The sequence below is a fragment of the Aulonocara sp. 'chitande type north' Nkhata Bay genome, linkage group LG5, assembly GCF_057382095.1.
Source record: "Aulonocara sp. 'chitande type north' Nkhata Bay isolate Kocher_YH1m ecotype deep benthic linkage group LG5, A_spYH_male_GT1.1, whole genome shotgun sequence".
NCBI lineage: Eukaryota > Metazoa > Chordata > Actinopteri > Cichliformes > Cichlidae > Aulonocara > Aulonocara sp. 'chitande type north' Nkhata Bay.
The window spans coordinates 29,572,510-29,594,753 of NC_141348.1; the positions used below are offsets into that span (position 1 = coordinate 29,572,510).

The following is a 22,244-nucleotide window of genomic DNA, read 5'->3' on the forward strand; positions in this document are numbered from 1 at the left end:
GTAATTGTCAGTGGTAACATTAATCACAAATGTACATGTTTGCTCGTCTAGTATACAGTATGTATGGTATGAGGTTCTTCTTTCAGATAATAATATGAATGTCAAAAATTCTGCACACAGTAAGAATGTAGATAGAAAGCATGTAAAAAATGTTTTATTATGGATTAAATGGACAAAATAAACACCTAATAAATTGTGCTGCTGGAGAAAAAAGAATCAACAATGTCTGTATACAATACAATTTTTTATAGTTTTCTTTTTTTACTGAACGTTTTGCTCTAAGTCACATTTAACCAAAGTATTGAGAAGAAAAACAAAAACACAAAAGACACTATTCACAGTGATGACGTGTCTCCACTTGACCAGAAGGTGTCGCCTCGATCATGAGCATTGAGCTGTATTATCTATCTATTCTATTTATAGCAGAAGAATCCTTCACCAGGTCAGTTATTCCCAACAGTCAATTGCACCGACTGTGAATACAAAACACACACGTAGTTATAAAACGGTCACACTTCTTTTGCCCTTGTACAGGGCACTGCAGTCTTCCTCAGTCTCTCTTTGACTTGGATGAACTCTGGTTCTTCTTGTTTAACTTTCTGATCTTTTTCCAGCTGTGGAGAAAAGAGAAAACAACTTAGAAATGACACAAATCATATAAACTGTAGTGAATTACCTAAATACATTCATGGAATTAAGCTTAAGTACATTTAACTGAGTGCAGACATAATGTACACAGTGTATGTGCTCTCATTGTTTCCTTCTTATGCATGAATTTAGTAGAATTCAGAGGCGAAGCCTTTACTCAGTATGTTGACTTTACACAATTACATTTATTTGACAGGCAGAGATTCTATATATTTTACAGATTTCATGAACTGTACTGAAAAATAACCTCCATCTCTTCTGGCTGAAAGAATTACATTTACACATTTAAAAGTGCCTCGTTATTGTAACACCAAGACTATAATACACCCACTGTGTCTATTTCTTTTTTCTTATTTTCCTTTTGCAACTGAGTCCTTTGTTTAAACCTTTTGCAGGATCTTTTATTTGTGACAAAATATTTAAAAAAGGTCATATTGATATTTATATTGCATAACATTGCATAGATATGACATATTTGAAATCATCAGTGATTACTGATTCACTGTTAGGCCATGTAGCTAGAAGCTAATGCTAAACAAAGGTAAACTGTCCAGCAGAGAAACAGATTTGTTGCGCTATTGGACTCCAGAGTGGACTAGACTGCCCTCAACTGGCTGTATGCAGAACAACTTAATGTTCTGTTTCTTTATATTTCCATGATTACAGAAAACATTATTGTTAGGTACACCTTGCTAGCACTGGGTTGGACCCTCTTTTGCCTTCTGAACTACCTTAGTCCATCATGGCACAGACTCAACAAGGTGCTGTAAACATTCCTCAGAGATTTGGCTTCCTATTGACATGATAGCATCACACAGTGGCTGCAGATTTGTCACATCCATGATATGACTTTTTCCATTCCACCACATCCCAAAGGTGCTATATTGGACTGAGATATGGTGACTGTGGAGGTCATTTGAGTACAGTGACATGACATGGTATGTTATCCTGTTGGGGCATCAGAAGATGAGCACACTGTGGTCATAAAAGAATGATTATGGTCAGTAACAGCACTCAGATAGTCTGTGTTGCTTAAATGATGCTCAAAGTGTGCCGAGAAAATCATCTGCACTCCATTACACCACCATCAGCGGGCTGAATCATTGATACAAGGCAGGATGGATCCCTGCTATCATGTTGTTTATGCCAAATCTGACCCTATGACCAAAATGTTGTAGCAGAAACCAAGATTTTCTGTTGAGTACATGGAAATTGTAGCCTCAGTTTCCTGTTCTTTGCTTGATAGGAGTGGCACCCACCATGGTCTTCTGCTGCTGAAGCCCACCTGCTCCAAGGTTTGATGCATTCAGTTATGCTCTTCTCCATACCTTGGTTGTTTGAGTAACTGTTGCCCACTCTAAGCTCGAAGCAGTCCACCCATTCTCCCCTGACCTCTCTTTTTCATTCTCTGCAAACCTTAGAGTTGTGCAAGAACATCTGAGCAGATTAGCAGTTTCTGAAATACTCAGACCACTCTGCCTGGCACCACCCACCACACCACATTCAACGTCACTTGAATCAGCCTTCTTCCCTGTGCTGATGCACGTCATCAGGTTGTCTTGATATCTACATGCCTAAATGTACTGAGTAGCTGCAATAAGAAGGTGTACCTAACAAAGTAGCTGGTGAGTGTGATATACCTGTGTATGTGTAGTCAAGTCAAGTCAAGTTTATTTATAGAGCACATTTAAAAACAACCAAGGCTGACCAAAGTGCTGTACAGTAAATACAGATAAAAATACAATAGAACACAATTTCGTAATAACACCTCGCTGATAAAAATAAAATAAAAATATATAAAACAAATAAATTAAACCTTTCTAAAAGCCAATGAAAAGAGGTGAGTTTTAAGAGCGGTTTTAAAAGTTTCTAGGCTTTTGGAGAGTCTGACGTGAGGAGGTAAACTGTTCCACAGTCTGGGTGCAGCCACAGCAAACGCCCTCTCTCCCTTTGTCTTTAATTTATACCTGGGAACATCTAAAAGCATCAGGTCGGCTGACCTCAAAGATCTCCTGGGGCGATAAGTTCTAAGGAGTTCTGACAGGTAAGAAGGTGCAGTGCCATTTAAAACCTTAAAAGCCAGCAATAAGATTTTAAAATCAATCCTAAAGGCAACTGGGAGCCAGTGGAGAGAGCAGAGAACCGGAGTGATGTGGTCTCTTTTTTTTGAACCGGTCAACAGGCGAGCGGCAGCGTTCTGCACCAGTTGAAGGCGATGTAGACAGGAACGATCTAGGCCAGCATAGAGGGAATTGCAGTAGTCTAGCCGTGAAGTAATAAAAGCATGGACCACTCTTTCTAGATCGTTCCTGCAAAGGTAAGACTTGACTTTGGCTAAAATCCACAAATGATAAAAAGATCCCTTAACTACAGAGCTGATTTGTTTATCAAGTTTAAAAGCATTGTCAAAAATAACACCAAGACTCTTAATGGAAGAAGTGCAATCGGAGGTTAGGGGTCCCAAAAAGTCAAGAGAGAAGTTGGGATCTTTAGGAAGCCCAAACACAATGACTTCAGTTTTGCTTTCATTAAGGTGTAAGAAGTTAAGAGTCATCCAAGTCTTAATGTCAGACAAGCAGGAGAGTAGCGGCTGCAAAGAAACATTGCAGTTCAACCTCAGAGGGAGGTAGATCTGAATATCATCGGCAAAGATGTGGAAGGACACATTATGTTTACGGAGCACATCGCCCAGAGGGAGCAAGTACAGAATAAACAACAGGGGGCCTAGTATGGACCCCTGAGGTACGCCACAGGTTAAAGGAGCTCTGGGAGATGACAGTTCACCAAGGTGAACAGAAAAACTCCTATTATTCAAATAGGACTGGAAAAACTTTAAGACAGTGCCCTTTAAACCGACACAATGTTGAAGGCGGGATAGCAGTATGTTGTGATCAACAGTGTCGAAGGCTGCTGTCAGGTCCAGGGTTACTAAGACAGCAGCACAACCAGAGTCAACAGTTAAAAGCAAATCATTAAAAACTCTCAGAAGGGCGGTTTCTGTGCTATGCCGAGCTCTAAAACCAGACTGGAACTTCTCATAGAGATTGTTATTGTCAAGAAATAGCTGGAGCTGCGTGAGGGCGGCTCGTTCCAGTACTTTAGACAGAAAAGGGAGGTTGGAAATGGGCCTATAGTTAGAGAGTAGGGATGGATCTAGATTAGGCTTTTTAAGGAGAGGTTGAACAACAGCGTGCTTGAAGGGTGTTGGAAAACAACCAGAACTGAGGCAGGCATTGATCAGGACCAGAAGGAAAGGTCCGACTGAGTCCAGAACCTGCTTCAGAAGCCGAGAGGGGATAGCATCGGTGGAACAGTTGGTAGTCTTAACCTTGCAGACTATTTCATGCAGCTGAGAGAGAGAGATTGGTTCGAACTGATTAAAGGCAGAATGGCACAAAGACAAAACACAGGGATTGGAAGGTGAAGATGGAATGACAGACTGCAGGGAGGAAATCTTGTTTACAAAGAACTTTAGAAAGTCATTACAGAGGGTGGCAGAAGGTGTGAGGCTGGTGGATGTGTAAGGATTTACAATGGAATTTAAAACACGAAACAGAGTCTGAGGTTTATGGACACTACTGCTAACCAGGTTTGATATGTAGGAGGACTTGGCCTCTTTAACGGCTTTCTGATAGGTTGAAAGAGAGTCTCTGAGGATATTAAAAGAAATGTGCAGCTTGTCCTTTTTCCATTTTCTCTCAGCACACCTACAGGTGCGCCTGAGAGTACCTGTTTAGACATCTTTGTGAGGACCAAAAATTGGAGTGTTGCCATAGTTGTGGGGACCAACAGTAACGTGAGGACAAAAGTGGCTGTCCTCACAAGGTTGAAGCCATTTTTGAGACTCAAAATGTGGTTTTAGTGTCAGGGTTACAATTAGGTTATGTTTAGCTTTAGGCTAAGGGTTAGGTTTAGGCATTCATTTTTGATGGTTAGGGTTAGGGTAAGTGGCAGCTAGGGAGAGCATTATGTCAATGGGATGTCCCCACGAGGATAGCAAAGCAGACATGCTTGTGTGTGTGTATGTGTAACAAGAATATTCATGAGTAAATGTATAAAAGAAAAAATGCTGTGTGTCCTGTGCTCACATTTTCAAGCCTCTGTTGTCTTTTCAGCAGCTCTTGGTGTAGCTCTGATGTCTTCTTCTTTGCCTCCTCTTGATCCCTGCTCGCTTTCAATCTTTGTTCCCATTTCCTTTTTTCCAGAACTCGCTGGAGTTCAGTCTTTCCTTCTTGAGACACTCTCTTCCTTTCAGACACACAGACACACTTAATGGTTTATGCACGCAATGACACTGGAGTATGAGCATTTCTGACCTTTAATCTCTCTGCCCAACCTCTTGTGGGTCATCTGCAGTTCCTTATGCAGCTCCCGGTGGCTCTCCAGGGCAGTTATCGCACTAGTAGCTTTTAGGGGTCTGGTTAGATTACTGCTCTCCTCCTCACTCTGCATTTGGGATGGAAAAGCCTGAAGCTCTGAAAATCGGCCTTCAAGTTTGGTTTGATGAGTCTGCATCATGGAGGCTAAAGGGAACAAACAGTTTACATAAATATGTTTTCCTATCAAGATGATTTCTGGGTGGAATTCTGCCTCAGATTTGTAAGATTCAGTTTTACATACCAAACTCACTCTAAGGTTTGCCAGACACATTTACAACAAGCTTTAATGAGGTAAAAATGTTTTACTGTTAAAACAACAAATTTATAATCTATATATTACAACAGTATTTCAACTAGACAGGATATACAACATCACTCTGATATTTCCTCACCATACAAATGAAACTGTGTCTCATCTCTACCTGGAAAATGCTGAAGATCTCTCTGTCAACAGAAAAAGGTGGGGGGGAAAGGAAATAATACATCCTAGAGATACCAACATCCCCCAGACAAATATTGCTGTTTTATAGATACGTACATGCAAAAATAAAAGCAGCACAGAGAAAAGGAAACAAATAGAAATCTCCAAGTCGAGTCAACACTGCATCTTATTGGAAATAGCACAAACACAAAGCTGCATTATGATGCTGACAGACAAATGAAGTGTCAGCTCCTTACACATGTCCAGTGAAGCGAGAACCCTTACTGTTGAGGTGGAAGGCTGCCACCTCATTAATGACAGGATCAAACAAAACACAGTTAATTCCCACTGAGTTATTTGCTTGCTGGAATTTAAGCAGAATTAATAGCTGGGACAAGAATCATTATCCTCTGTGAATCAGTCTGGACAGCTGAATAAACAGTTCTTTCAGCTCTGAACTGTTTTTGTTGCTTACTGAAGTATTTCATAAATATGCAGGAAAAGCATGCATGGTAGCATAAAACCTTTTTTGTTTGAAAACTGTCTGCTACTTCGGAGCTTTCCAGCTTGCCATAGTGACATTTGAGCTACATTTAAACAGGCAAAAAAAAAAGAATTTGAATGCTCAATGTGATCAAATTCCAGCAACAATATCCAAATAAATGGAAAAAATACAAGATGACAGTAAATTGTCAGAATGAGAGGGAATCTAGATGAGGAATGAATACATTTTAATGACAAATTGCTGCTAGCCACTGTTTTTTTCAGGGGGGGGGGGGGGGTCTTGTTTTGTAAAGCTCACACAGTGGATATTGTAGGGAGAAGAATTAATAGGACATGACAGGATAAACAGTCTCCAAGGGCAGCTTCTCAGAGTGCATTTTTCAGAGTGCATTTTTTCAGTTGGATATAAAAACCAATATTTGTTTAAGCATTCACTGCCTTTGAGCAATGGGTAACAAAAACGAGAGATGTCAGTAAGAGAAAAATCTGCCACAGGAAAAATGGTACTGTAGGACAAAAGCTGTGAGCACTTCATGTCAAGCTCAGTAATAACACAATGATACCAAAGTACAGTGACGAGGTAATAACTAAGCAAAACAAAGTTATAACCAGGTAATAGCAAAGTATATATCGAGTATTACAGACGGAACTTTATTTTAAAAGCAAAAGGAAAACCAATTTAAGGATAGCAGTAAAGTTATACTTTGGTAAATATAAATAACTTACAGTATTGTAAGTGACAGGTTGTGTCACTTACAACATTTGAATTCTGAAAATACCACTTACACACACAAACACACACACACACACACATGCACGCGCGCACACCTCCTGATGCTCCCAAAGTACTTTAAATGAAAATTAGGACGATAACGACAAACTTACCTTCTTCCCATGAGTGACTCCCATGTCTTCAGAGTGAGTCCAGATTTGGTGCTTGCACAGATTCCGTTAGTTCACACTTTACGGGGTTTCAGCAATAATTTGAGGTTACCCCCTCTCTCTCTGCTCCAGCAGCCAAGAATGCCACAGAGGGAGGAAAGTGCCCTGTGTTTGGACCAGAGGGAAGCCTCTACCGAGAAAAGCTCCTGTTGAGCAGACTAAAGGTGTTCAGCAAAAAAAGCCAAAACATTTAACTCTATACCTACTCATTAAGTGCTGTATTTAAGTAAATTTGTATACACGCATTTTATTGGACTGTTTATTTTAAAGCACTGCCATAGGCCGGCTAAATGGATGAATGGATGGCTGGATGGATTTAGCTAAAAAGATTTAAGATTTTAAATTAACCACACAAGGCTCGGGGAAAAGTCTATAAAATTACAAGAGAACAGAACTACTACTTCTCTGTCCCATTAATCATTTTCTAATCTGTCACATTTAAACTTGTGACCCCTTTACAGGAGCCGTCGCTGTATGCTTTGAACCACTGGACCAAAGTAATTAGTCTAGTGGTAAAGCAGCTTTGTTGTAAAGGAACAAAAGTGTTTCAAGGCCATTAGTAAGAGATATGTGCACAGTACTCAGTAACTTGACTTCTACTATTTGAACATTTATTATACAGCCCACAATCACTAATCTATACTTGGAGCTTTCATTAGGATAAAAATATCAAGGAATATCAACGGGGGAAGAAATACTAATCCTTGAAGGATTGGACTGGCAGGCCATTATAGTACAGTGAACTTACTGTCAAGGTCAAAAAACCATGACAGTGAGTTCTGAGCTTTGTGACATGGTGCGTTATTCTGCTGGAAGCAGCCATCAGAAGATGGAGGCACCGCGGTCATAAAGGGATGGACACGGTCGACAATTCTTAGGTGGGCTGTGGTGTTTAAGGAGCCCAAAGTGTGACAACAAAATAAACACCATTACACCAGCAGCAGCCTGAGCCACTGAAACAAGACAGGATGGACCCATGCTTTCATGTTATTTAGGTCAAATTCTCACGCTCCCATCTGCAGGTTTCAGCAGAAATTGATACTCATGCATAGTATTACATAAGCAAACTGCAGCTTCAGTTTCCAGGTCTTAGTTGACAGCAGCTGGTGTGGTCTTCTTCTGCTGCTGCAGCCCATCTGTTTCTGGATTCAATGCACTGTGTATTTTTGTGCATATCTTGACTATAATGGATGGTTATTTGAGCTCCTATCACCTCAAAGCAGTTTGGCCATTCATAATTTTTCTTTTTTGGAGCATTCTCTGGAAACCCTAGAGATGGTTGTGTGGGAAAATCCCAGTAGATCAGCAGTTTCTGAAATAGACCAACAACCATGCCATCTTCAAAGTCACGTAATCATCTTTCCTCGCCGATGATCCACAGGTGATCTCTACCATGTGATGTAGGGAAAATATTAATATGTGCTTTTGCTGAAATTATAGACAGGTCAGAATCAGAAAGGGTTTTATTGCCAAATGTTGAGCAGGTTTACAACATTAGGAAATTGCTGCGGTGCTTCAGTGCAAACATACTGTCATAAAAATGGTACGTTTTGCCATTAAAAAAAATGCAGTCACTTTTTACAGTTCATGTTAATTAATGTTTATGTAAGTCAGTCAGTCAGTCAGTCGCTGAAGACTCTTGGGAAACAGCCGCCCACCTCCACCATCTCTGGCCATCCTCCATAAATGTTGTTTTTTTCATCATTAACAGCTTGCTGACAGATGAACAGAGGAGAAGAGAACGGTTGTTTTTATCATTTTTCCCCTTCCAGGCAGCAGATTTTAAAATAGATGGTCTTTTCTGACACAAATAGAACAAATGAAACTGCACTTAACAGGTTCACTAACCTTCTCAAAGAGGCTTTTGATTTTTGTGCCTGCTCTTCCAGCAAACACCCAGCTGTCTCTGCGCTTCACAGACCTGATCAAAGTGCTTCCCATTTCACTGAATATCTCCCTCATTTCATTTGTCATTCTGCCACAAAGTAGTAGAGCGGGTCACATTTTGTGACATTAAATTTGTTTTAAATGTTGAATAACTTAGATATGGACTTACTTTTGTGTGACATCATCAAAGGAGGCCACCAAAACGATCATTCCACGTTTTATCTTCTTCAGGTGTGCAAGGATGTCTTTTGGGTCTTTTGTCAGAGTATAAAATTGAAAAAAAAAAAAAAAAAAAAAAGAAAGTCAAAGCTCCCTTACAAGATTAAATCAAAAACTTGATTAGAAGATTTAAAGAAAGAAAAGCGCTTACCTCCTGTTTTCATGTTAAGACAGACAGATTTTTCTACAACTCCAGTTTCACCTATGATTAAAAAATTGCATTGATCAAAATAATTATAATAATAACAGACAGAAGAATATTATGCATGCAGTTCTGCACAAAATCTAGAGTCACAATGCAATTCTTCCTATTTTGCAAGGAAGAATGGAAATAGATGCAGTGATGTGTTGAGTTCTGTGAAAAAAAACAGATGGCCAGTCCATGACTGATAGTGTTTTTCTATCCAGGTATGCTTTTTATGTATCGCCAGTGTGTTTGGGATCATTGTCACTGTGGGACACTTTTCAGACAGTATTGCGCAGTAGATCGCTTTTTTTCTGGGTTAAGAATTCCACAAATCTTGACATGATCTCTCCAACGCCATTGACCGAAACGCAGCTCCAAATCAAAACAGAGCCTCCGTCTTGTTTTAAAAATGGCTGTTGGCATTCACTATTGTACCTCTCTCCTGACCTCCTCTGTACTTACTGACAATGATTTGAATCACATATTTCAAATTTGGATTCATCTCCACAGCCACACATTCAGATCTGTCTGATGAAGGCGTAGATGCATCTATCAGGTGCTGTGTCAGATTTTTATCTCTTATAAAATCTCTTTCTTCCTTTCTCCTCCACTTGTCCAAAAACCCTTAAAGCACACGCTGCACACTATGCCAAGATATGCCACAGTTTCTACTAATAGTGTTTTGCTAATGACTTTGCAGATGCAAAAATACAGGTTTTTTTGTGGGTGTTTTTTCATTATTGACTGATTTTTTTGCAACAGGCTGCTAGTAACAAAGTCCCCAAAGTTATCATTTAAAATTGTTTCCTCGCTAAGTTGTCTGTTATGTTAGGTGCCTTTTTTTATGCTTGAATGAATCATAGGTCGGTGCTTAACAAACAAACATTCCTCTGAAAATGCTCAGGTACAAAGTCTAGACTGTTGATAAATGATAAACTTTGAAAAATCTTCAGAAATCCTGGAAAACTATTGCTCAAGAGCACTTTTAAAAGTTTAAAGAATGTTTGATTCGCTGGAAGATATAAAGAAATAAGAGAATGTGCAAGACTTTTGCATGGCACATAAAAACACTAAGACTCCAGACCAGCTATTTCCAAGTTAGAATTATGGTATTATTATTAATATTATTATTAAGCTACTATTATTGGTTATTACGAATCTTTAAAAGACTATTTTACCAGTTCATTTTTTCAATGTTTATGCATGTTTATGAGAGGTCTGAGTATTATACTCACCATTTATCACTGCAATGTTTAGCCCTGGTCCCACGTTATTCAGTGCATGACTCATTATGCTGTTGAAGCACTGACAGGGTTCAGTTTCACTGCAGAATCTTGTTTTTTTTTTTTAAGTACTCTGTTAATTCAGGTGTTACCAAATGAATACATACATTTTGCCATCAAAACAGACTGTTGGCCCGACAATATCAGCGGCGCCGCTCCTGATACGTAAAGCAATATGGTTGGGTGGACACACTCTTGAGAGGCTGCACTTTGGCACAGACGTAGGTGGAGCTAAAAAGGCACAGAAAAGATTTTACAGCAGGAATACTGTGATTTTACCATATTTAAACTCAGATAATGACATGTGAGAAATAAATACTTTGTACAATGTTGCTAAAAAGACATTGTTTGAGATTCGCTTTGACTTGATCTGCGTTATAAAACCCTAAGTTGAAAGAAATGAGACAGTATGGTGGAGACAGCAGGCATAAACTGTCACTAAAAAGCTGTAGCTCCGGATTTAATAAGCAAAACATCTCACCGAGAGTATTCCTTTCTCTCTCCTGTGCTACGGATGAATTGATGGATATTCCCCATGTGATTAGGAGGACAATAATTACAGCAGCAAGGGGCAAAACAGCTGTCAACAGTAAAAAGATAGTAGATCAAATCTGCAGTCACACAACTAAAAGCAGCTGTTGCGAAATGAAGGAAAAGCTTACCTCGATATTTCATATCTGCAACAGATCAGAGAGCTTTTTTTTCAGTCCTGAGGGGAAGAGTTGAGACCTTTCAAACTCACCCGAAGAACTGAGAAAAGAAAGACATGCTAGCAGAGCTTTGGTGTCATCTCATCTGTGAAAACGCATCCTGATAATTCCTATAACCCATCACTTGTGGGGAAAACCCTTCTTTCTGTGATACATGTATATAGCTACTGAAAACTAGATGATTAAGTTTCTCCTTTTCACAATGTCAAACAAAGGAAGGTGTCCACAAGTAACAGATACTATTTGTAGTCAACAACAAGGCTTGCAAACAGCCGATTGTGTGTTGCAGGTGTATAAACGAGCCTCTGAAACCTAGAGAGAGAAAAGACACTGAGGATGGCCCAAAAGCCTCATATTTCAAATGGGATGAGTAAGAGAAAAAGGGATTTAAAGAATCATTGTACCAGCTGTCAGAGTTTTCCATTTGTATGTAAATTTGGGTAAAAACCCATATGATGTGTGGAAGGATCTACATAAAGCAGCTCATACACAGAAAAAAAACATGCTAGAAACTAGAAAAGAAAAAAAATCAAAAGATTTTACTCAGAACTAAAAAATAACTATGGGAAAGGGCAAAGACAGCGTTGCTGAAAAGAAACATAGCAGAATCAAATGGGAAAGTAACTCACAAAACCTGGAAAGCTGACCACGGCGGAGAACGAGAAGTCAATTATCTAGAATAAAAAACACAACGACAGGGCAATAGAGCTGGTGTTTTTTAAGGCATTTAAGACAAACGCGTTGTTGGCACAGGAATAAGCCATTAGTCACATTTAGATGGTGAAAGACGTGGTAATCCCCAAGGAGGAGGTCAAGCCTGTCTGTCACAAAGCATCTGCCCTGCTGATCCTTCAGCAGTAGCTGAGCTCAAGCCTTTCCTGCCTGGAGAGCTCGTAAACAAAAACAGCATCTCCTTGTATCATATTCTGGCAAATCGAGCGCACAGATGAACACAATGATCATTTTCTCTAACAGACTGATTTCGCTCTGCTGCCACGTGGATGGATACAGATCTTTACAACCTCGTCCAATAACAACAACCGGCACATCTATCATGGAGATAATACTATAGTCTCATTTTATGGGCTTTATTTCAAACTGCACTGTTTGCTACACTTTTATCTCGCCGTTTATTTCCTATTACACGTAGTGATCTGTTTTTATTTTTTGTTTAATTTTATTGAGCTCTTACACTCATCGAGCCATTTTATTTTATTGCCTTTAGTTTTTTTTCTAGCTACTCAATTTTGTTTTATTTTGTTGAGCTCTTTTCTGCTTGAGCTGTTTCCCCCTCATCAAGCTATTGTACCAATTTATCTAAAATGTTGCAAAGGTGTTGTTTTCCTCCAGGACAGCATCAGCATCAGATCTTCCCGGCATAAATTCCTCAAAACAGTATGAAGGGATGTACTCTTTTCTTCTAAATTTGTGTTTCGTTTTCTTCTTATGACAACAGTGTGAAGCACTTCTACAGATTCAGCAAAACAACCAAACAGACTTGTTGAGCTGAAAAATTACCAATTATTTTTCCATATTTGTAGCCAAATGAAGTTTAACAGATTTACTACTTAACTTTACATGATTTTACCACAGAATCATCAACTAAACTCCAATAAATGGATTTTGACTCCCTTGTACAAAGCATGGCTTTTGGATTAAAATCGTCTTGCCTTAACACCCTTGAATAAGACAGAAGGTATCACACAAGGAGCCTGGGATGTTGAAGAGTGCTGTTGTGTTTCTGCTTTGTTTGAACTCACCAACTGAATTCCTATCAGAACTTTTAAGATTGTTTAAAACCTTGAAAGGCTGAAGAATTACAAACAAAGCACAAAACTATTTAGTATCAAGGATTTCACATTATGTTCACACCAATTTCAGGTGACGATGGTGTATTACTAAAGGTGACCAGCAGGTGGTATTTGTGTACTGCCGTTTACTGATCAGCGGTAACACAAAGCACACAGTGAGGGAATCGCTTTCCTTTTGTATGATTATCGACATTCTGCAGACAGCAATCAAATGAACGCCGGCAATATTTTTCAACATTTGACTCCATAGCTCCTGGATTTTTTATTCCAGAGCTACATTTAATAAAACATTCCCTTTATATAAGGACACAAATCATCAAGGTAACAAACTGGGGGGAAAATAAGTACATACAGAGCACACTTAACCAGTCCACATGATTAATATGTTTAATAACCAGCAGATTTAGATCCCAGATGTCCACAAAATAAATAAAAAGATACAGTAGGTTTTATAAATACTGATCCACATCAACATCAGTAACTACACAGCAAAAGATGATTGGAAAACACAAGAATCGGGTCTCGGTGTCTGATTTGTTGATCACACGAATAACCTAAAATGAACCAGTCGTTAGTTTGAGCTGTGACACTGACGTTCACGTCAGAATGTTCACTTGCAGCTCCCAACCAGGTAAGTGGCTTTTTTTCTATCTGTGACAAGTATGGCTGTCAGAGAGATCAGGGTACATCATTCAGCCCAGCGCTACATTAAAGACCCAGTGGACTAAACTGCAAATTGCCTTTAAGTGGAACGATGAAACAGCAAATCCTTTCAAAGGGAAACTGCCCAACTGGCAGACAGCTGAAGTCCTATTTTGACTACCTTTGCACATCATTTGGGGTGTGCGAAACATCACATCTCCATGTGCGACTTTGTAACAACCGCTTAATTCATAGCATTGCACATTTACATGTTCTGTGGCAGACAGACAATGTGAGTGCGTCTGCCCTTTCAATGTCCCACTGACATTTATTGCACTGCCAGTAAATAATACAGGAAATAATGTTCCGCTTTAGATTTTATATTTAAGGTATAAATTTAAATTTAAAGTTAAATAGTGGAAATAATGGAGTAAATAGTGGAGTGTTGACTCTCCATATGATCAGCAGCATTAGCATCCAAATCACATACCCACAAGTCTTATCAAACGCATAGGTCTCAGAGCTCCATTCGTCCAAAAAACAACAACAAAATAAATGCAGCTGAAAGATGTGCAGATAGCTCAGTAGTTATCAGGCTTTCCAAAATAAAAGAATAATTTAAAAAGGCTGCATGAATTGCTGCTTTAATACACTGACCGTATCGCCAAATAACACATTCAATTTTGTTGACAATTCATTACGACTCTTATCTACCACAGCTAACACTGAATGTTTTGTTGGTTGTTTTATTGTAGCATATTTTAGCAGAATATTGATTGTGAGAAATAAGGATTAAATGAGTTTTATGCTGGAAAAAAAGAACACCTTTTTTAAGCCCTGAGCTGTGCCTGCGGGAACAACCTCCACCCATCAGAGGGTTGGGTAGTAGCCAAAGACATCAAATGTCATGTGTTATGTGTAAAAAAGGAAAAAAAAAGAAAAGAAAATGTCAGTGATGATTCAAATGAAGGTCATTATTTCACATCTAAGAGTATGAAGCTGCACAAATAGAAATCACATTTAATCTCAGAATTACAGTTTAAGATATAACTGCAAATATGGAATACTATTTCCTCACTTATTTTATCTGTAATTGTATATTTTTGGTTTTCACATTCTTGGCTCACTTTTTATCCCCGCTACGAAAACAATCCTCCATTTCATTCGTACACCACACAGTTTATAGAATAAACTCCATTGCAGTCAGTCCAGCAGCTTCCCAGTTGGAGATTTATTCCAAAAGATCCTGTAAGGGGAGAGAAAAGGAAGTTGAAATTGACTTGTGATGTGATTAGGAAGGATACAGTGGTGCTGGCTTGTACTGGAAGAGAGATGACAGCGAAAGCTACAATCAGAGAAGCCACGATGCACTGACCTCGTCTGAATCCTCTCCCACTGTGCGCGACCTCCTGTCGCCATCCTCCTCTGCCGCTGCTGAATGCCCCTCCTCCATCTGTCTCAGCACTGAGTATCTGTAAGTTGCCTCACTGATAAGAAAGTTATGTGGCAAAACCAGGGTGAGTTGTTTTTACTGCAATCTAAGTGTTTAAAATAAACACGTTAAGGCTCATTAATAAATTTTCATTACTTGACTGGGAAGCAGTATTTTCGGATGATCAATACGGCAGCAGCTACCGCCACCGCAGACACCAAGATCACTGATGCAATAATCCCGGGGTGAAGCCTTAACCCGGCCTAAAAAGACAAATGAATCCAATAAGATCTAACAGTGGGGTAGTTAAAGAGCCCATAAACCTAACAGCTCAGTTCATGAAGTGTGGCAAAGATAAAAAGGAAATACAGCAGGAGATATGACAGCTGAACAGCGGTGCATTATAAATCATAGTGGTGGGGTACATCCCAAAAGCTCAGCAGCAGGGCTGCAAGTCTCTGGCCAAGAGGAGAAACTGATGCAATCCGGATGACATTTCGTCACATCGTACTGCAGATCACTATAATATCTTTAAGTCGGGCCTGTCCATTACATGATTTGGAACAAAGTATGACAAAATTAATCTCTGTAGCAATAATTCAGATGGAGCGTGACCAAAATGTGACATTGAACACGAACAATTTTGTTTGGTGGTGCCAAACAAAATCACAATCACAATCAACCAAACAGAGATGGGTGGGGTTTGATGGTTATGAAGCTCATTTTTTCTCTTTTGTTTACTACTGGCAGCATTTACACATGGAGACATGATAAAGGTATTGAAGTGCAAACTAAGCATTAGAAGAGAGAAGATGATTTAAGCGACTTTGAATGTGGCGTGGTTGTTGGTGCCAGATGGGCCGGTCTGAGTATTTCACAAACTTCACCTACTGGGATTTTCCTACACCATCTCTAGAGTTTACAGAAAATGGTCTGAAAAAGAGAACATATCCAGTGAGTGGCAGTTCTCTGGGAGAAAATGTCTTGTTGATGCCAGAGGTCAGAGGAGAATGGCCAGACTGCTTCGAGCTATTAGAAAGGCAGCAGTAACTCAAATAACCACTTGTTACGTTATGCAGAAGAGCCAGGTACCACTCCTGTCAGCTAAGAACAGGAAACCGAAGCTACAATTTTCACAGGTTACCCAAAAATGAACAATAGGAGATCTGAAAAATAATGCCTGCTCTGATGAGTCTTGATTTCTGCAGCAACATTCAGATCAGTATTTGATGTAAACATGAAAGCACGGCTCCATCCCGCCTTGCATCAACGGTTCAGGCTGGTGGCGGTGCTGTTGTAATGATGTGGGGGATACTTTCTCGGCACAGTTGTTGCTGACCATGCCCCTTCCTTTATGACTAAAGTGTACCAATGTTCTTATGGCTGCTTCCAGCAGGATAATGCAACATGTCACAAAGCTCAAATTATCTCAAATTCATGACAGTGACCAGATCACAATCCAACAAGCATCTTTGGGATGTGGTAGAATAGGATGAATCATAGATGTGCAGCAACTCTGTGATTATATCTTTTCAATAAGAACTACAATCTCTGAGGAACGGTTCCAGCTCTTTGTTGAATCTATGCAACAAAGAATTAAAGCAGCGGTGAAGGCAAAAATGGGGTTCAAGTCAGTACTGGCAATGTCTACATAATAAAACGCATGTGTAGATATGCAGTAATACACACACACTGGAACAGGAACCCTAACCCATCTGTGGTTCCAGATAAATTTGAAAAACAGCAACGTCTGCAACACAAAGATGACGAGGTGCACAGTAACACTGAGTGAATTCAGAGGGGTATAAATATGCTTTAGGAAATGGAGTACTGTTCCTCCAAAATGCATCAGTCTCAGTCATATATCAGCTTGTGCTTTTAGACTTCCAAGAAGTGCTTCAGGCTATTTCACTACAAGTCAACAAGCTGAGACCAGAGATACGAAAACTTAATCTCCATCTAAATTAAAGTAAGTCCACTGCACTATGGGTATAAATGGTTACATCGCCATAAATTAGGGACCGTGTTTGTAAACTAATTTAACTTTTACCTCGAGTTTATCGGATCTCATTACTCATGCGGCCTTACATACCTGTTCAGACATCCTTGTTACCTTTAAAGCCCGGCTAACTTATTTTCATTATGCAGCCTCGAACTGTGAACATTATAGCCTGCAAGGATCCAAACTGAAGCGATTTAAAAGCATTTAAACGTTGTTGTTTTTTTTGGTCCGAGTATAGTCGTAAGATCTACAGCTGTTTACTTCCTGCTTCTGCTTTTTTCACCTGTTTCCCCGCCCCTGTTAAAGCACACCATGTGACATAAAGTTATGTGTCACGTGACCTTCCGATGGCCTATTTAAAACTTATTTTCAGACCTGTCGTTTTTGCTGCAAACGATCCGCTCTTAAAGTGTGATAGTACTTACAAGTGGTGACGTATGTGTCTGATTACTTTAGAGAGGAAGTCAGTTTTAACTAATGATCCTTTGGCATGTTTTTTATTGGGTCCTGTACTATATAAAGCACTGAGATCATGCTTGAAATGCGAGACAGTTCCTTATGTAACATTCAGTGCCTTTTCGAGGCTGTCACACAGTTCCTGGGACCAGTTTTGTGAGTCATAAGCGCATTAAAATTCAGAAATGTTGATTTTTCTCTGTCCAAGGTCTTGTTTTGGCAGCTTGTAACTGTTAATTGGAAACAATACATTGTGAAATTGAACATTTGTCACTCTGCTATTGTTTCCTGAATTTCTACAAATAATAAAGCATTTCCCAGGATGTGATTTTCTTTTCTGCCATTTTTTTCTTCATGGTTAGGCAACAGTTTATATCAGGCTGAAAATAATGATTCAAGCTGGTATCAGGCGCTCATCAGGTGTGATGAGTGATTTGGCGAGACTGACGAAAAGACTTGCCAGCCTCATGAGCAATCCGCCTGTTGTACTCCCAGTTACAGTTGCAGGCCATGAGATCCTAATTTTGAAGATTTTTACATGCATTGAGTATATTAAAAAACAATCATCTTCCTTTATCCTTGTCCCAATTCTGTCAAATTACTCATTTTAAATCCAGATAAACACAAGAAATTCAAACCACTGCTATTTCAAATTTAATTTAATTCACATTACACATACGCACAGCATGGTTTTATGATTTTGTGACACCATAAATTATCTGTATTGTAACATGTAAAACTGAAATATCACAGATTCAGTACGTTCTTTCAGGAAGCCCGATAAGAGTTTGCCAGCCAAGCTTCATGAACAGACTCTTTTTAGCATCACATGTGCGAATGAATAAGCAAGAACTTTCAAAAAGCAAGTATCTGTATTACATTCCCAGGCTCTTACAGGCTTACATGACACTACATATGGTGACACAAAGCTCCTGTTAGCTTCCACAAATGAACGGATAGACAGAAAGTGATTTTTTTCTGAATTGGGAATTCAATACCGATCAATAAGCTCAGCTGATAAATCCTGAAGCCATTCATCCACTTTCAATTTGATTTATTATTTTTGGCTCTAATTGACTTCAAGTTATGCCAGTTCATAGTACTTTCCTGTCTTTGGATCAAAATAGCAGTTCAGGCAAGGATCATAGAGCAGATTCAAATACTCATCCTCGTTCTCCTCTTCCTTCACTGACTCATCTCCTCCTGCAATAAAGCCAGAGAACCATTAAGCGGCACTGGGTATAGCTGTTCAAAAAGTACATAACTAACAGTACAACAGCGATCCATAATGGAATTTGCACAAATAAAATGTATAAGTGTAAGACATCATGTTTTTAATGCACACCGGAATAGCCATAGCAGATATGAATAAGAGCCTACTCTGTCAGCTGTTACTGGAATAAAATGAGAAGTCTGGATGGTGGGGTGACCTTCAGACTCAGGTGGATTTAAGTTTTCTGCCGCTGCCATTTTTTTCTTCATCAATCAAGACCCAAGACACCCAGGCCCAGTACCACATTATGAAGCTGTAAAGAGATTCCCTGTAATCCCCACGACTTTAAAGCATGAGAATTTAGCTGTTAAATTGACGGGCAGTTAAACACTAAAAAGGTTATGGAATGCTCCGGGACGAACATTTTATCTTATCAGAACTCGGGCAACAATAATGAAAACTAATTATAAGACACATTGTGTAAGAGCTTTAAAAATGATGTTGTAAACTGGAAAGGTTTCATCAATTAACCTTGTCCATGTGTCTAGGGGGTACAGACCTGTAATGAGCCTGTCTCTTGTGACCTTTGGCATAATGTGGAGGACACAGACCTTCACTCTTATTTTTTTTTTTTTTTATTCTTAATTAGATACAGTTTCACCTGCTTTCCCACCATGTTGTGTGTAGTCTTTGGTGGATTTCTGTACCCTAACATTTCTGCAAGCTCTGACATCAGTGAATGTTTCCATTAGCTGTATCCATTTATGCCATTAGTGTTAATGCTACAGCACTGGATTGTTTTCTGTCTTCCTGACTTTCACATACAAAAAGGCAGTCTGCAGGCAAAGGGACTAATATGAAGGTTTCTGTACCTCTGACTAGACTTCCCCCATTGTTCCATGTGTTGCCTGACCTTCTCTGCTGGCTGGGAGGCATAATAGGAGGGCTGAGCACATCCATCCATTCCCTAGGGAAAAGACCATAAAAGCAGACAGACATGACAACACATACCATTACACTTACCAACCTACTCTATGACATTTTAACAATGAAGTCCCATCATCGTGGGTTCTGAGAAGCCCATCTAAGCTCCCACTGTCCTTGAGCCACTTCTCCTGCAGCTCCACAGTTTTACTTGAAGGATCACTTATTAGATTTTGACTCAAGCTGTGACTTCCAAGTGTCCACATTCGGGCACGGAGTAGGGGTCTTAACCTTGCCTGCTTCAGAGAGAGCATGACTTCATTTCTCTCTAAATGAGTTTATCCTCCCTGTCTGCGATGTACTCAGGCTACAACTATACATCAGTCATTTTCCACTAAATGAAAACACTGCTCTGTTTTAGTATGGCGTAACAGATTACAGCCAGAGGAGAAAATATCACAAGATGAATTCTTTTACTTGGAGGCAATGCAACATTCATTTGTTAAACAGCATCCATAATCATTTTTGGCTATACATCAGTTGTGCAATTATGCATTAACATCTTCTGCCTTTGGACAAAACCTCTCATGAGAACACATCATAGCATATTTAATGAGGAATTACAGTATAATCGTCTTATGCACAATATTCTCTGCTAAGCCCGCCTCACCATCATCAAGTGCAGCGATTGATAATGTCACTCTTTCTCAAAACAAAGTATTTTACCTAAACTAGAAAACCATTCATGCCATCTCTACAGTGTGATCCTTTACACCATGGTGTACTTAATACTACTACTTTTTATTTTCACTGGCTCTACTCTTGTGTCCATGTTTTTAATCAGAATCAGAATCAGAATACTTTATTGATCCCTGGGGGAAATTATTTTTTGTTACAGTGCTCCATTTTAAACCATGGGAAATCTTTACTGGGAAATATTAAAATACAGAAATTACTTATGAGCAGTCCTCTTTAGTGATGTGGTCTTCTGATAATAGCTAATAAAAAACCCCTCCTATGATCAAGAGTAAATTATATGATACATTAAACCTACAGAAAGAAGGTTTCCTTTTTTATCTGATCTTCCCATACATTTAAGCGTACATTCATTTCATATTCTTTATGTCTTTAAGTGATAAAGTGCATTATCTCTGTTGAGGCTCTGATTTTTCTTTCTAACAAAAGCATCCGCCTCTTCTTTTCAACACCCATTTGACTGCGTGATAGGCAGGAACATTGTACAAAAGTTAATGGAAGCAATTTTCAAGGACAAAAGCCTCTGCTACTGAACTGTAAATTGAACTTCAAACTGTTAAGTGGGACTTGGCAAGAGTGATTAAACTCTTAGATTTTCAAGTCATTATAATCCAAATATAGACCAGAGATAAAGGGAATAAATTGGTTTTATTCAATTAGAGAAAGCACACTGCTTTTGCACAGTGGTTGAGTGTACTGAAAATGAGCTTTCTAAATATCTCGAAAAGAAACAGTATCAAGAAACTCTGTTTGTCTCACACGGTGGTAACAAAAGTTCACAATAGTATGTAATGTACAACTGTATTTCTAGTCAAAGTCTCACTGACAGCCTTATTTGCTGTTTCAACTTTAGCATTCTAGCCAAAGGCAGACACAATTATTACGTGCAAAGAAGCATGTTAAAATGCCAGAAAAGCCCTGGCAACATTAAGCACAGCAATCGGGGCATTTTAGCTGTCAGGGAAGCTGTTGCTCTCAACAGCAAGAAAGCCTTGCAGTGGTGCCAGGATGCTCAAAAAACACCATGATAGAATTCTCTGTAAGGGTGTCTCAGAATGCAATGCCTAAAAGAAATGAAAGAAAACAACGACAAATCCTGTGCAGCTGCTATTCAGTATGTAAATCGAGGCTTACTTCGAAGTCTCATTTCAGGACTACAGCTGTGGAAGCTGCAGAGCTCCGTCAGTGTTTGTGAACAGTAATATTAATTTCAGTGGTTATTCAATCAAACAGCATCGCTTAACTAGATATTTGCCAGTCGGCTGGATGGATAAATTTGAAATCTTTAAATCTGCATGATACAGTAATGCAAATACAAAGATTTCAGCTCAAGGAAGTCTACACATGTCCACACCATGCTACCTTGGTTTTCATCAACAAATCAAATGTGTTTGAGAGATGGGGGTTGCGTAATTTCAGTAGTGAAACCGTGATGCAATTCTTTTGTCTTCTTTTGTAACCTACAACATGGTTGTGTAACAGACCACATGGTTGTCTATATTCACAAAGAGATGGAGGTGTGCAGGGACGCGGCTCTATAACTGCCAGCTGTGGGGCTACAGGATTTCTCTAGAACCTTCCAAGGTGAACTGGATCTATTCGTACCCTGCCGCAGTTTGTTTTTTTGTGTTTTTTAGATGCATAAAAACACCTGAAAGCGAGTTTGAAATAATGGTATTCAGTGTTGTGAAGTGGGCAGTAATATCCTCCTAGTGTTAATCTGTTAAATTGAAAGTATTTGAGCTGTATTTCTGAGACTCTTTCACCTTGTGCTCTAAATCAACACACTGAATCTGTTCCAAGAGGTGTTTGACTCAAGCCTTAATTC

The 22,244-nt window shown here is 39.2% G+C and overlaps 3 protein-coding genes across 10 annotated transcripts in view; all 3 read right to left on the reverse strand.

Moving 5' to 3' along the window:
• Positions 1-130: 130 nt before the first annotated feature.
• LOC147330921 (protein FAM107B) lies at positions 131-7,715 on the reverse strand. The gene is made up of 5 exons (XM_086292860.1): positions 6,838-7,715; positions 5,420-5,471; positions 4,985-5,171; positions 4,737-4,896; positions 131-614 (listed from the first exon to the last, which is right to left on the reverse strand). Exons 1-5 carry the CDS (start codon positions 6,859-6,861, stop codon positions 510-512), a joined length of 528 nt encoding a protein of 175 aa, XP_086148986.1. The 5' UTR covers positions 6,862-7,715; the 3' UTR covers positions 131-509.
• Positions 7,716-8,358: 643 nt separating this feature from the next.
• On the reverse strand, positions 8,359-17,852 carry LOC147330922 (protein FAM3C-like). Of its 2 annotated transcripts, XM_086292861.1 has the most exons (13): positions 17,158-17,852; positions 15,222-15,328; positions 15,009-15,120; positions 14,761-14,879; positions 11,810-11,854; positions 11,133-11,220; positions 10,952-11,050; positions 10,578-10,701; positions 10,423-10,481; positions 9,152-9,202; positions 8,951-9,035; positions 8,743-8,869; positions 8,359-8,609 (listed from the first exon to the last, which is right to left on the reverse strand). In XM_086292861.1, exons 6-13 carry the CDS (start codon positions 11,143-11,145, stop codon positions 8,517-8,519), a joined length of 651 nt encoding a protein of 216 aa, XP_086148987.1. In that variant the 5' UTR covers positions 11,146-11,220; positions 11,810-11,854; positions 14,761-14,879; positions 15,009-15,120; positions 15,222-15,328; positions 17,158-17,852; the 3' UTR covers positions 8,359-8,516. The 2 variants fall into 2 exon arrangements, with proteins under 2 accessions (XP_086148987.1, XP_086148988.1); XM_086292862.1 differs by lacking the exon at positions 11,810-11,854.
• Positions 17,853-17,909: 57 nt separating this feature from the next.
• Positions 17,910-22,244, reverse strand: part of cfap20dc (CFAP20 domain containing) — a 38,071-nt gene continuing 33,736 nt past the window's right edge. Inside the window, exons 14-15 of one of the 7 annotated variants that reach the window (XM_086292869.1) lie at positions 19,650-19,703; positions 17,910-18,726 (exon numbers count right to left, since the gene is read on the reverse strand). In XM_086292869.1, the coding sequence (XP_086148995.1) occupies positions 18,709-18,726; positions 19,650-19,703 (72 nt within the window). In that variant the 3' untranslated portion in view covers positions 17,910-18,708. Of the gene's footprint in view, positions 18,727-19,608; positions 19,704-22,244 lie in introns of all 7 variants that reach the window. The other 6 variants (XM_086292868.1, XM_086292867.1, XM_086292863.1 and 3 more) reach the window with 6 other exon arrangements.

Excerpts from the sequence above, each read along its gene's own strand:
- LOC147330921 (XM_086292860.1), bottom strand. The coding sequence starts at position 6,861 with ATGGGAGTCACTCATGGGAAGAAG. Across the intron at positions 5,172-5,419 it reads GACACAGTTTCATTTGTATG|CCTCCATGATGCAGACTCAT; the intron begins GTGAGGAAATAT and ends TGTTCCCTTTAG. Across the intron at positions 615-4,736 it reads GACAACAGAGGCTTGAAAAT|CTGGAAAAAGATCAGAAAGT; the intron begins GTGAGCACAGGA and ends TTTTCTCCACAG.
- LOC147330922 (XM_086292862.1), bottom strand. Across the intron at positions 9,036-9,151 it reads TCTTAACATGAAAACAGGAG|ACCCAAAAGACATCCTTGCA; the intron begins GTAAGCGCTTTT and ends CTCTGACAAAAG. Across the intron at positions 8,870-8,950 it reads TTTGATGATGTCACACAAAA|AATGACAAATGAAATGAGGG; the intron begins GTAAGTCCATAT and ends ACTTTGTGGCAG.